This window comes from Phoxinus phoxinus, assembly GCF_949152265.1.
Source record: "Phoxinus phoxinus genome assembly, chromosome: 4".
In the NCBI taxonomy this organism is placed as follows: Eukaryota; Metazoa; Chordata; class Actinopteri; order Cypriniformes; family Leuciscidae; genus Phoxinus; species Phoxinus phoxinus.
Window position 1 is genome coordinate 35748280 of NC_136879.1, and position 15220 is coordinate 35763499.

General features: G+C 37.8%; 2 protein-coding genes across 2 annotated transcripts in view; one reads left to right on the top strand and one right to left on the bottom strand.

The window, feature by feature from the left end:
* gab2 (GRB2-associated binding protein 2) overlaps nt 1-15220 on the top strand; it is a 508732-nt gene that overhangs the window by 84237 nt on the left and 409275 nt on the right. The gene's annotated exons all lie outside the window — the stretch shown is intronic.
* Nucleotides 1037-15220, bottom strand: part of arhgap35a (Rho GTPase activating protein 35a) — a 78540-nt gene continuing 64356 nt past the window's right edge. The window contains exons 5-7 of the mRNA XM_079611404.1: nt 11226-11357; nt 4252-4357; nt 1037-4158 (exon numbers count right to left, since the gene is read on the bottom strand). Coding sequence (XP_079467530.1) covers nt 3732-4158; nt 4252-4357; nt 11226-11357 — 665 coding nt within the window. The 3' untranslated portion in view covers nt 1037-3731. The remainder of the gene's footprint in view (nt 4159-4251; nt 4358-11225; nt 11358-15220) is intronic.

The following is a 15220-nucleotide window of genomic DNA, read 5'->3' on the forward strand; positions in this document are numbered from 1 at the left end:
TAAAAACATTTTATTATTCTTCCTCAAATGCACCAACATCAAGAATATATGTAACTTGGAGCGCAATTTAAACCACAGCTATTCAGACTACATATATAAATAGTGGATATAACAATATATAAGAAATAACGGTAAAAAAATAAATAAGTAGGCAAAAAAACACAGTAGTGGCCAAAAGTGATGTCCGGGGGGGACATTTGTACAATATTTGCCATTAATGTTACTTCAGCTTCTATTAAACAAGCAAAATATGAGGAGTATGTTACATTGGGAAGAAGGAAAGACTAAACTTGGTTGAGATATTTAGGGATTTTGAGCTCCTGCCCCATTCATTTTGTTGTGTTGGTTTATTTTAAAGTTATGTTTGCCGGTTCCTGCCTAATTCCCTGAACTTCGTTACATCCAGATTTAGTCATTTTAACAATATCCTCCTCGGTTGCTGAGGACAGCTCCTTCCATCTGGCCTTAGCTTTCACTAAAACCTACAAAATAATGATGTAGCTCATACTTGCATATTACTATAGGACTTATAGGCTGGGAATGAGTGCCAGATTGACCACTTATCCAAAAAAGATAGTAGGCTGTTTCTCATTGCATCATGACAAATTACTCTTTCTCTCTCTATATATATATGCATGCTTCAGTCATTTATTTGTGTTAAATCACACAAAGGATTTTGAATTAATTGCATGACTTAACGTTGGCATCCCTAATATTTATACATTATTTGACAACCTATTTGATCAATTTAATGCATCCTTGCGGAATAAAGTTTCTCTCTTTGTAGACATTAGTTAAAACGTATCATAGTACGAGTAAGTTTTGCGACCAAAAAGCACAGATGTAATGGAATTTATACACATTCAGCAACTATTAAATAAAGACATGAGACAGATTTTACAAGATTGATTTATTAACTATAATACAGGTCACAGAAGGCCTTTACTGTTTATACACCATTCCCATTGAGACCAATTACCAACTCCTTGGCAAATAATGACATTTTTTTGTTGTTGTTGTTGTTGATGTAACTTCATTTATTTCATTATTTTTTCCATTCTATTTTTTTTTTCTTTGTTCATTTTTTTCTTCCTTTTATAATACTGAGAGTGGTAGAGCCCTCTCCCTGACCTGGTCTTGAATCATGCACTACATCATTGTGGCCTTTACACCATTCACAAAAAGAACTGTTAAAAAATGTTTGTCTCATTTTTTAATTATTAAAAGAAAACATAAAAAGAAAACCTTTTCTATCACCATTGACTAATAGGGCAAAGTGTCAGACCCCCTAACGTACAAATAAACCATTCTGAATATAGTTTTGCTCCTTTCTCCTTTAACTTAACAGACAATCTGTCCCCATTGTTGAAAAAATAAAACGAAACAAAAAATAAAGTGATGCAGCCAAATCTGATTGCTGAACCAATATCACATTTTTAATACACGTTTGTCATGTCGCTTTTCGGTTTTCAGGTCTCCCCTGCCCTTTTTTATTCATCTTTTTTTAGTTTTAGTTTTTTTTGCACAGTCTTTGGCTGCGAAGGACAGTTGCCTCTGAAAGAATATACATTGAAAATACACAGAGAATGCAGCATTCATACACAAAGTACCAGGGGCGTATAGGCCACACAGCTCCCGATTTCCCAAAATATACCGTTATTCTGCTCTCTGAGGGCAAAAGATGTAGTGTTTAAGCAAAAGATGTAGTGTTTAAGCAGAGTTGCTCATCACAGCCAATCAGAAGTCAGCGTAGATGTTGACTGACAAGTTAAAAGGGGTCAAGGGCAGTTGTGGATCACTTACTGGTGGTGAGAGTTAACTTATTACAGGGAGAGATATGCACAAAATGAAGTGAAATCTGTAGTGGGATACATTCGTTTATCTCCATAAACGTGACTGATTCACAGTTTCACAATGTCTGTTCCACTTGAAAACCATGTTCAAATCAACACAAAAGTCATAGAAAATGATCTAATTTGGAGCGAGTAAACAAGGTATAAGTGCAGAGGAATATTGTTATAAACCATTCCTTGAATGCAACGGATTTCTGCTTCTTTTTTTAAAAGTCTTTCTTTTGCTACATCGTGAATCTGTGACTTAAATGCATCCAGCATTTTCTAGTAAAACAAACAAAAATGTAGCATTAGAACGAAAACGAGCTGAGATTTAACATGCAATACCGACTTTGTCCACTGGGTGGAAGTGTTGTGCTCCGAGAGCCGACAAAGGGAAAAGTCTAGTGACTCTAGTCACAAGCTACCGCGATAACTTTCCTGTTTCCATGCCCACGTTTACTTCCGCTAATCTTTCTTTTTTAAAACTTTTGTGATTTTATAAACAATGTCATCCTTCTGAGGTCAACTCTGAAGTACAGATATTCAGTTAGTCTTGACAAAAGCCACTAACTGCAAGCTCATATTGAGCATAAAATCGTCCTCTCTGATTTCAAACATTAAATACTTTTCCATTATTTCCATCCAGCTATCCCACTATCGTCTCTATCTTCCTCCTATGCTTCCACAGTTCACTGATTCATTGCCATATGAATAGGTACAGACAAGGGCGTAGATTTGGTTTGAACATTGGGGGGGTTTTCATGTGATCATGGTATAAATTTTGGGGGGGTTGTGGGGGGGTTGTAATGCATAGATTTAAATATTGGGGGGGTTATCTCCCCCCTAACCCCCCCACAAATTACGCCCCTGGGTACAGATAGACAGCGTCTCCTCTATTGCAAACTTCCTTTACCTTCCAGATCTCACATCGTGAGGTAACTCTTGATTTAGTGCATACCTCCCCTCCAAATACAGGTGGACCACAACCTAACCCATCCTTAAGTCACCGCTCAATTCATTTGCACAAAAAGTAGTCCACAAATCTAACATGAACTAGAAGAGAGGGACTTCCTGCAAACGTGTAATAAGAAAAATAACAGCTCCCAAATGAACAGACACTGAACAAAGTCGAAGACCCTCGTGGAACAGGAAATCGAGGGTTGTGTGGTTGTGAGGACATTCTGCAATAAAAGAAGCATTAGTCTTCCAGCATGTGACAGGCGAGGAAAAGACTTCAAATCCCAGAATGCTGTGCAAAAGCATTCCACACACATCCATCCCAGCAAAACTAGATCCAGTTCGTCAAGTTCTAGTTTTGTCTTGATTTTTGTCCCTCTACAAAAGGCTGTTACAAGCGAAACAAGATAAATAAGGGGTAGGAATGTGGTTGTGTTGCTGCGTCAGAAAAAAGCGTTTCTATTTCGTAATTTGATAGTAACAATGGTCAAAAGCTGAATGAATATATATATAGGCCACCCTGTTGGCCCGCTTAACCTTAATCATACTAGGTTGCGTACAGTGGTCACCCGAATATGAGGTGGGGTTCAGTCTGTATGTTCATGTAACCCATTGGCGCCATTAGCTGACAAAGACAACGCTTAACCAGCAAGAGAGCGCCATCTACGTCACATGGACCCTTAAGTAATCTGAGTTTGGGGGTACCACACGTCATGTGCAGTTATATGTGTGTGTGAGGAGCATAAAGGGACAGAGCGCTGCTGCAATTAATGGAGAAGCGTGATGCAGAAAGAGGGCGAGGAAGTGTGATTGACGCAGCTCATGGACTCTTGACCTCTTTCTTTCTCCTCAGGCACAGCCGTGCAATCTCCTCGAAAATTTCTTCCATTCAATTAATCTCATTCAGTGCTCCCGAAGTTCTCCTCCTCGTCTGCAGGTTCACAGCGTGTGTTGTTCCGTAGGGGTGTGATGAGGGTGATGAGGGTGGAGCAGGCTCTGGATCGGGGATTGAGGGGTATGGGGTGGGGAATGAGGCGGGGACTGTTGGCCGTGGCTGAAGGGTGGAGCTATGGGGTGTTGTGGGGCGTAACAGGCGGAGTAGGCGGAGCTTGGTATGGAGGAGGCAGAAGACAAGGTGGCGCTGGGAGAGGCGGGCTGTCCGGGGAGGCCGCTGGGTGTCTCGGCCAAGGGTTGATTGTAGAAGAAAAAAGCACACTGGTGGATAAAGGTCTCGATGATTGTCTGGTAGGTGCGTGTGGCCGTCAGCGCATCCATGGTGGTGAAATCGGGCCGCATTAGCGTCGGCCAGAAACAGATGGACAGATTCTCGCTGGTCATCAGGTTCAGGCGGTTGTTTTGACTCACCCTGTAAGACAGAGAGAAACGGTGAGAACGGAAAACATTTGTGAGAGCGAGTTTGATCGTGTGCTGCTGCCCTAGGGATGGCTCCCATTCTCACTTGTTCAGGTGAGTGATGACGTATTTGAAGACGTCGTAGTTTTCTCGAGGGAATCTGCGGAGCACGTCCTTCATGGTGTGGAGACGATGCTCTCGATCATTGATTTCTGCAGGGGGCCGAGAGGGAACACAGAATGAGACACAAACACATTTATTTTCTTCATGCTTCACAGGTGTTCACTTGTCCCACAACACACAAATAGTTTGAGGGCGATAAGAGAGAGAGAGACACACACACACACACACACACACACACACACACACACACACACACACACACACACACACACACACACACACACACACACACACACACACACACACACACACACACACACACACACACACACACACACACACACACACACACACACACACACACACACACACACACACACACACACACAGGCTTTAATATTTAAAGACCATCAAGACCAGAACAGTTAATGTTCTTACTGGAACATCGCAAACAACGTCTCCTGTTAGTTTCTGTAAAGCAATAAAGGCACAAATCCCATGTTTTTTTAAAGAAAGAACAAGTAGATATGTTTTGATTATTAACAATTGACCATAAACATATCTAGCCATGTCACACACATTAATGATTTCCATAATATTTCAACTAATGTTTTAACTAGTGCTTTTAGATTCATTACATTTGATACATTTTGGAATCAACAATTAAGACCCTTTCTACGGCATGGCGGGAATAGAAGTAAAAAAGCATATTTAATTTTCTCAATTTTTTACACAGATTGTAGATTTCACAGCATTCGTCAAGCTGAACCTTCAACCCGGTTACCCAAGTCATGGTCAAGGTTACAGCTAAGCTAAGGCTAATAGAAGTTTATCAATAACTTTAAATCAACATTTGGTTTGTTTGACGGACAACTTAATTCAGGATATGTGGTATATTTACAGTTTATTTTATTAGAACTAAGATTTCATGCATGATTTTTTTTAAATGTTTAATATTTACTAATGCAAAATAATGAAATCAAAGACAACAGACTTTTAAATTGTTCAAAAATCTCAATGTTTTTTAACAGTTGATTCACCTCAGGAGATAATGTTTTAATTGCCGTTTTAATTTTACATTTATTTTAGCAAGGTTTAAAACCTCACTAAAATAAATGTAAATTAAAACGGCAAATATAAAATTCAGTTTTACCTCCTGAGGTGAACAAACATTTTTTGAAGTTTAAACAGCTTTGTTGCAATAAATAAATAAATGAATAGACAATTTTTAAATAATTATATGCCCTATTATGCATGCAGGTCTAGGAGAGACACTTACAAAGAAAATGAAGGAATGATGAGTTCAAACATAAAAATGGTAATCCTTTTTTTTAGCCTTTTAAATGGACAAATTAATAGATAATAAAAGTATTATTTTAATTCATGTTTTAAAATGTAGTTATATAAAACAAAACAATAAATTATTCCATTTTAAATAATTTTATTTTTCAAATTTAAAACAGTTTAATTCAAGGTTTAAATATTTAAATAAAACAGTTAAATTACAAAATAAAATAGTAAATAGACTGCTAGTCCTCAATTTTACCTCAGACTTGTCAAAGGCTGGATACTAATTGAGAGTTTGATTGAATGTGTGTGTGTGTGCAGAAATGTAAACACTCCAGTTGCTCGAGATGAAATGTGTGGGGGGGCTCTTTCCTAAAACACGGTCTACATTTGGCTTTGGGACCTCAGATTGCTTAGAAGCAATGCTTGAGGAAGTAATTCAGGAATAATGAGTTCTAATATGCACAAAGGAAGCAGCATGCTCCACCTAAATCAATAAACAACAACTCTAGGGAGGAGTAACAGTGAAAAGGTTTGTGTGTGTGTGTGTACTAGACTTCCCATCAGTCTCATCTGGGGTGACTGAGGGATTGTTCAATGAAGCACAGTGTGTCACACACACAAACAGTACATGTACAGAAATAATTGTGTAGTGTGTGCAGTCTCACACACACACACACAGACACACACTGGGTGCAGCGAGCTTGATGGTTGCGGTGGTGAGTCAGAACGGCTTACATCAGCCCTTAACGCTGTGAGCCCTGTGTTAGAACATGTGACCACTACGGCAGATGTGTTCCTCCCTGGTCACACACACACACTCTGATGTCAGCATTACACACTCTCACACACTGACATCAGCATTATGCATTGTGGCCCCAGATGCAGAATTACTGCAGTAACTACAAGGAAAATGTGCAAAACCACCATGATGCCAGAGCGTTGCTATATAGTTGCTAATAAGGCTGCACGATACTGGGAAAAAAAAAACATTTCACTCTATGACTCGAATAGCTCTATTTTGGAAAGAATAATAATTCTAGGATAGATTCTAAAGAGAATAAAATATTCTAAAAATTATGAAAACGCGCTTAAAAATTATATTTACTCTTGAGACGTTTTTGTGAATGCAAATTAGGGCTGCACGATTGTGACAATCATAATTGTTGATTATTTCCCTTGATATTATAATTGCGATTACTAACGTTGATTAATAAGATTTACATAAAAATACTGTTTTATATATATAGACTATACATCCAAATCGGCTCATGGGGACACCATTAAAAAGCAGTAAAACTGCTTAACATAGTAAATGCTACTTACTTACATTTTTATAAATGCATGTATTCTGTATATGCTCAGTTTGTGCATGCTCCTTGAATTATTATGCATTTATTAGTTGGTCCACAATGTAGACCGATTATTCAGAATGAAATCTGTTGATGCCGCTAGTTTGATTTTCTTAAGAAAGAAAATATCTCCCAACTAATGCTGTAAACTATACAGAGAAGCATCTCATTTGGTACATTATGATAATATTAGAGATTAAAATTAGAGCAACAGAGAGAGCCCAAACTATTCAATTCAACTGCTATTTATTTTTCAGATATAATAATTATTCACAAATAAAAACTCAAATGTTTGTAAACTACTCAGTTGCACATAGATAAGGTAGTTTTCATAAACGCTTGTCTTCATGACAAATTTATACAAAGATACATTTATAATGAACAGTAAACAAGCTCCTCTCTATTGTTTTTTAGGCAACTAACAAACCGTGAACACTGGCAAACTTTTCTGAGGTAAATGCAATGTTAAGTGGCATTGTTATTGGCGTCTTTCCGCAGTTGAAACACAGATTGAGCGATTACATGAAACACTTTTCACTCACTGTACTGTATCTTTCAACATACCTGTTAATAACTTTTAACGTTCATGCATGTTTTTTCATGCTATAACGTAGTAAAGATGAAGAAAAGACTCGCTCCACGCTGCCACTTGAACTGAGGCCCTACAGCAATCTGTCAAATCAGATTTAAGAGCATCCAAACGCCATTTATTGTTTGAATTTAGTGAAAAAAATGGACAGAATTTGAAAGCTAAGACTGTTTCTTATCAGAAGTAAAGCACAACGCTCTCTGCGATCAGTGGATGGGAGGCGTTCTACAAATAATGGATCTGGCAAACTTGGCCTGAATGATTCATTGGATTAAATGGAGCCTGATTTAACGTCACTATTCTTTTAACTGTTAGTGTGATAATTTTGCTTTAACAGCCCTAAATTCAACACAAGAGACATTTCCTTCACACAGTATGAGTTGCAGTTTTTCTGCCCCCAGGATATAATCTGCCATGATCACTGGCTGCTTTTAAACAATCAATGGTGAAAAAATAATTGCTTTTATCAGCCGATAACAGATTATTGGCCGATACATCGGTGCATCCCTACTTTATAAGGCTTTGCTTTTGGTTGTACGCATATGCTAAGTGGTCCCATCAAAACTGAAGTAAACTTTGGGCTTAAAGGGGTCATGAACTGGCTTTCTAAGGTCAACTTATGACGTTTGCTTGGTTTTTACATTCAAAAACATCTAAATGAATAAGTAATAAGCTATTTTCTACCCTGGTTTTGAGCCTAGCTCCTGAAACGCTGGGAATCGGTGGGCGGGGCTAAACCGGCGGTGTTGAAGTGGGCGTCGATCTTCTTCTGCGGAGGCGGTGTTTGAAAAAACCTGTCGTTCGCTGTGCCTGGTGTCGATAAAAGCTTTTATTGGACTAACAAGGAAGTTTTCAGTTCTGAAACTTACAGGTTATTCTTATAGTATGATGACCTCTTATATGTCAAAAGCTCAAGGAAAATTGTATTTCTCAGTTCATCACCCCATTAATACTCAGCATTAGGTATTTGAACGAAACCTTGACCTCAAGTACTAGCAGTAGTAAAGTGATGTCGAAACATCAGTATCAAAACCTACCCAGACGTTGTTGATTTGAGACTGAATATGCAAATATTATCTAATCAATCAGAATAAATAACCGAAGCCAATCAAAAAATGCATTCATCTAAATATCCCGCTGAGACGTCTCATAATATACGGCATATCAACAAAGCAAAAGCCTATTCAGAAAGCCTTAAAGGAGTGCAGGTGCTTCCTGTGCTTTCAGAGACTAAAACAGAACAAGCCTGTTGGGCTGTTGCCACGGCGTCCAGTGACAGACGGACAAGAGTAAAGCCCCGCCCACCACCTGTGGAGAGTGACACGGCAGTCAGGTGACCTGCCGTCTGTCCTCTCCCTCCATTCTCTCCTCATTCTTACCCTCAACGGGCTTCTGTAATCTTCCTGCATTAAACCAATCTTCTAGTTAGGGCTTAAACTATTTATACGTAGTTTTGCTAAGGAAAAGCATCACTATTACTGAATATTGCTAGTATTTATTGTGTGTTTAGGTGTTTGTTCAAATCCATGACCCACTGAACGAACTTCACCTAAAAATGTAGGGTCATAATCATTTGCTCACCCTCATCTTCTCCAGAACATGAAATATGGTATGGTTACCGAAATAGAAAAAGGTTTGGTTACCATTGTCTTCCATTGTATGGACAACAACATTTTGGTGTGAACTATCCCTTTAATCTTTGGCATTTAACATGTCCAACATATCAAAAAAAGCTTAGAACACATTAGCAACCGAACAGCAACGTTTAGGCAACACTCCATAGCATTATGGCATTATCCCCTCACATTTTCATCAGAAAACGTACAAAAAAAAAAAAGAAAAAAAAAAGCAAGTATATTTTTTTAGCGGCTCGAATAAAAGTAGTCTGATTATCTTGGCATTTGATAGATTCAATGCGCACACACACACACTAAAAAAATGCAACTGACTACGATTATTTTCTATGTATACCAAATTTCTAAACCATTTTTTTAAAAATATTCTATACCAAAATTATATCACTTGCAAATTGACACAGAATCACGATTGGATACTAAACAACCGAATGAATCAAAGGCCCTCTTTTGTGCTCTACAACACCAGTGCAGGTGTGGGTGGTGCGATTAGTTTTCTGCTGAATCAGGCCTGCCGTTTGTGAAACTATTTGAAGCATGGTAGTACTTGAGAGGGCTTGTTTATTGAGAAACAGTCTGGAGTGTAGGACTAACGGCAATCTTAGGCTTAAGTCTCATCACTTTGGGTTGGAGCAATGCCCGGAGTAGACAATGCTGAACTTCACACTGAGAGAGTGAGTGTGTTTGTGTAAAGTAGTCTATAATGCCGCAACAGGAAAACGCACTCAGTCCATTTCTGCCAGCATGTTTCTTAAAGAGTAGATCCAATTCTACTGACTGGTGATGTATCCCTTGTTTTTCTTTCTCTCCCTCTAACAAGAGCTCTCTACTCACAGCGGGTTCACCGGAGGAGATCTCCAGAGCACACTAACCTCCGAGGACCACAACCAAGCATCTTGCTTTCTGACAGTAAACATCTGGCCATGGAAAATCTTCCCTGTATCAGTGTTTGTATTGATTGTGAGAGTCTTTATAGGTCTACATGTACAGACCTATGAAGGGGGAAGTCGTGGCCTAATGGTTAGAGAGCTAGAGACTGGTAAGCCGAAGGTTGCGGGTTCGATTTTGTAAATACCGGCAGGAAATTACTGAGGTGACCTTGAGCAAGGCACCTAACCCCCAATCGCTCCCCGGGCGCCACAGTAAAAAGCTGTCCACTGTCTCAGTGTGTGTTCACTACTCTCTATTCCTAATGTGTGTGCGCTAGGGCTGTCACTTTTGTGAAAAAATCCTGTTCGATTTGAGACATAAGTGTTCATTGAATCGATTGTAAAATCGATTTTCCATGTCTAAAGACGTTTCCATTTTCCAACCAAATATAGGCAAATCCACGGACAACTAACAGGCATTAGGACGAGCGTAAAGAGGGCGCTTGAGATGCGCACAAGTCAGCAATATTTCTGATGATTTATTGGCGTGAAGTTTCGTGCACAATGACAAACAGGAGTGCAACATTCAGGGATTGAAATTAACACCCGCCAATCCGCCAAATGTGGGTAAAAATTAACTTAGGTGGGTAACGCTGTCAAATCACGAGCCAATTTGGCGTGTTTCTATGTTTACTCACTTTGCTGGGGAAGTTCGTGTAGCAGCCAAATCTGCGCGGATTTAGCACAAATATGCAACTCGTGAGTCATCATAATATATTAAATACAGCGTATTGCGCAGAATCTGCGCATTTCTGGTTTACTTGAACACACACGTCACTAAGCAACAAACAACGGTGCACTTGCTCACTTGCATTGAAGTAATAGCGAATATTAAAAGGCATTTGGTTAACAGAAAAGACATTGTTATTTTCCAACATCCTACATGTTCTGTGTATTGTATTGATCTGTCCACCTAAAACAACTTTTTGGGTAAAAAAAAAAAAAAAAGGCCTTTAAAATCGATTCCCTATTTTCATTTTCGAATCTTGGGTTGGTTGGTCCGATCGATTGTGCAATCGATTTTCGAACGTAAAGTGACAGCCCTAGTGTGCGCTAACTTGGATGGGTTAAATGCAGAGGACAAGTTCCAAGCATGGGTTACCATACTTGGCCTTAATGTCATGTCACTTTCACTTTTATCTGATCTCTCTCGTGTTGATACTCACTGAAGGCCTCACACAGCTCCACCTGCATACTGTAGGGTACCAGAGGATCGGGCAGCTCCGAGAAGAAGCTCTTCATTGCTCCAGCCACTGTGTTCACAGACAAGTCCTTCTCGATCAGGTCAATGTTAGGGTCTGTAATGTAGAGAAACAGAGAGAGACTTTGGTTAGACTTTCAAAGGGAACTTTGTGAATCACTGCAGCTTCTCAAGTTACTTGCACTTTAAAGTAGTTAAATTACAGTCAAGCAACAACGAAAAAAGTCCACCCTGATCATTCTCAGGGTGTGACCAGCTAAGTGAACATTATCTCTCATATGGGTGTTTCTTTTTTATGCGCCAGGGGTTGATTTTTATTAAAACTAACAGATTTCAGCGTTTTGTCTTTCAGTGTGTTATATGATCACATTAAACAGATCTTATTACCTATGCATAAAAGGCACCTGCATTTTCTTGTGTGTTACTTTTCACATATTTTATTTAGGGCTGTCAAAAGATTAATCGTGATTAATCGCATCCAAAATAAAAGTTTGTGTTTACATAATATAGGTGTGTGTACTGTGTATAATTATTTATATATATAAACACACACACAATCATGTATATATTTAAGAAAAATTGGTTATATATTTATATATAAAATATTTATATATAATATAAATTATATAAATGTATAAATGCAATTATTCCTTAAATATATACATGAATGTGTGTGTATTTATACATAATAATTCTACACAGTACACACACATATGTAAACACAAACTTTTATTTTGGATGTGATTAATCACGATTAATCTTTTGACAGCCCTAATTTTATTGTTTTATCCTTGGCCCAAACATTCAGTCAAAAACTGTGCATAAGACAAATTATTAGTTCAACTATGATAATCTAAAGAAAAAGTGTAATAAACAAACCATTTCAATGTTTACTGTGTGTTTTACACTACCAATTCAAAAGCTACCAATCATATATATTGTTAAAAGTATTTTGAAAGAAGTCTCATATGCTCCCCAAGACTGCATTTATTTGATCAAACATACAGTAAAACAGTAATAATAATGTAAAATATTATTGCAATTTAAAATAAATGTTTTCCATATTTCAAAATGTAATTTATTCCTGTTCAAAGCTGAATTTTCAGCATCATTACTCCAGTCTTCAGTGTCACATGATCCTTCAGAAATCATTTACATCTGCTGATTTGCTGCTCAAGAAACGTTTCTGATTATTATCAATGTTGAAAATGGTATTTTTGTGGAAAGACTGATATTTTGATCAGGATTATTTGATGAAAAGAAAGGTTCTAAACAACAGTATTTATGTTTTAATAGGAATCTTTTGTGAACAATTTCATTGTCACTTTTGATTAATTTAATATATCAAAAAAAACTGCATGTGTATAATTTGTATAGTTTATTAGGTAAAACAGTTTGTAAACTTGGTTTATTTGCCTATCAAGGAGAAAAACCGCATCAGTGAACAGCTTGAGATGAATATTAGCAATCAAGAGATGAATATCATTGGTGCAGAATTTTGTGCATCATTTCCAGTTAAAGGATTAGTTCACTTTTAAAGTGAAAATTCTGTCATCATATACTCACCCTTAAGTTGTTTCAAACCTGTATGAATTTCTTTCCTCTGCTGAACACAAAGGAAGATATTAAGAAGAATGTCGGTAACCAGACAGTTTTTGGTTCCCAATGACTGCCATAGTAGGAAAAAAATATACTATGGCAGTCATTGGGAACCAAAAACTGTCTGGTTACCGACATTCTTCTAAATATCTTCCTTTGTGTTCAGCAGAGGAAAGAAATTCATACAGGTTTGAAACAACTTAAGGGTGAGTATATGATGACAGAATTTTCATTTTAAAAGTGAACTAATCCTTTAAGCTGTTTTTTTCCCCCAAGATACGCAAAAAATTTGAATGTTTTAATTGCGTTTATTTATAATGAAATGCTAGATATTAAATTAGCCGTAGCAAGACAAATGAGTCATTTTATTCCAAAAAATGATAATGGCATTTCAATCACAGAATGCTTTTTAACAATTGATTTGGATTTTATTACTTAAAAAAAAAAAAAAATTACTAATTAAACTTGTGAAAATGGGAAAACTCCTAACAAAAAAGTTCTCAGGGCCAAAAGTGCCAATATTAGAAGAAACACTCATATATTTATAGATGTGACCAGCACCATCATTTTGAGTCACTTTGACCCTGAGATACATTATGGACTGAAGGTCCCGGGAATCAGTCCCACCTTTTCCAACTCTAGCGAACCCCATGCGTTCCAGCCAAGTAACTGCCATTGAGATGAATGTAAAGGCAAATGGACACATTTCTCTAGGTATTATAAAAGTACTTGAATTAAACAAACAGTCATGTGTCAGTCAACAGTCAATTTTCAGTGCATGTCTGTGTGAGGTAATCGAAGTTGCTAAGGACAAGAGCTCTCGAAGCTCCGCCACCTGTGCCGGGAGCAGCAGCTCATTTGCATTTAAAGGGACAGACACAAAACGAGGGGCATTTTTGCTCACCCTCAAAAAGTGACAACTTTAACGTGCTATATAAAAAATATCTGTGGGGTATTTTGAGCTAAAACTTCACATACACACTCTGGGGACATCAGAAATGTATTTTACATCTTGAGAAAAGGGCATTATACCAACCCCTTTAAAATCAGAGGGATCAAGGACACCATATGAACATGTTTTACAGTCAGCTTCTTTCAAAATACAGCTCCTTCATTCACACAACGCGTCTTCCTGAAATCTTTTGTCACTAAAATCAAACCTGCCCACTCTTGCTGTCTGGAAGCATCTTTTACTCTCTCGGCTGATCCAGCGAAATGTGTATCTAATTGGAGAATGCGTGCTTAGCGTGCAGGCGCGAAATTGGTGCATGGGAGAAGGTGAGAGGTTATGAGATTCAAACAAAACAAGCGATGATTAAAACAGAACAATTTTGATCTCAGGTTCTGCCAATATGATTAAGAGATAAAGCTATAAAACATTCCCCGTTTCACTCTACATGCGCATTACTATTGTAATCTTTCAGTCTAGCGTGCTAAATCCAGTTGACCCCAGATCAGTTACTCTATACATCCTGATTCTATTTTATCAGAGATCGATAACGGCTGTGTAGCACCTGATTGTGAATCGTCAGACATTTCTCCTCCTGCTCACTGGAGTTGTCTGAGATGCTGTCGAGCACATACCTGCACAGTAATTTCCACCGTAATTGTATTGTCACCTGGCTGTGCGGGGATCTGATCGATCAGACACGAGCCTTCGCCTTCTATTAGCTCACGCCGATCCGAACCGGGCCCGACCAGATCAGTGGAGCGTGTGCGCTCGCGGTTCATTACCCAAACCAATCTGCTGGTAATTAACTGACCTTCTCTTCCGGCGCAAACACATACACACCACACACACACACACATACACACACACACACACACACACACACACACACACACACACACACACACACACACACACACACACACACACACACACACACACACACACACACGATGGCCTACAGTGACACACACACAAACATGCATCCACAATCAAAATGATCAAATATAGAGATTTGTCTGTCTATTAACTTTTTTCAAATAACCTTCTGAAAATAAAAGTATTTATAAAAATAAAATTAAATAAATTATTTAAATTAATATATTATATCAAATCCATATATATTATATTACTGTTTTCTATTGTAAAAGATATATTTTAAATATTACCATACTTTAAAATCTATAACAATATTTTTAAAATGTCATTTGTGATGCAAAGCTGAATTTTTAGCATCATTACTCCAGTCTTCAGTGTCACGTGATATTTCAGAAATCATTGTAATATGCTGATTTGCTGTCCAAAAAAAACATTGATGATAATTAAATATCAAAGAAATGTTGAATACAGTTGTGCCGATTAATATTTTTCAGGATTCTTTGATGAATAGAAAGTTCAAAAGAACAGCATTT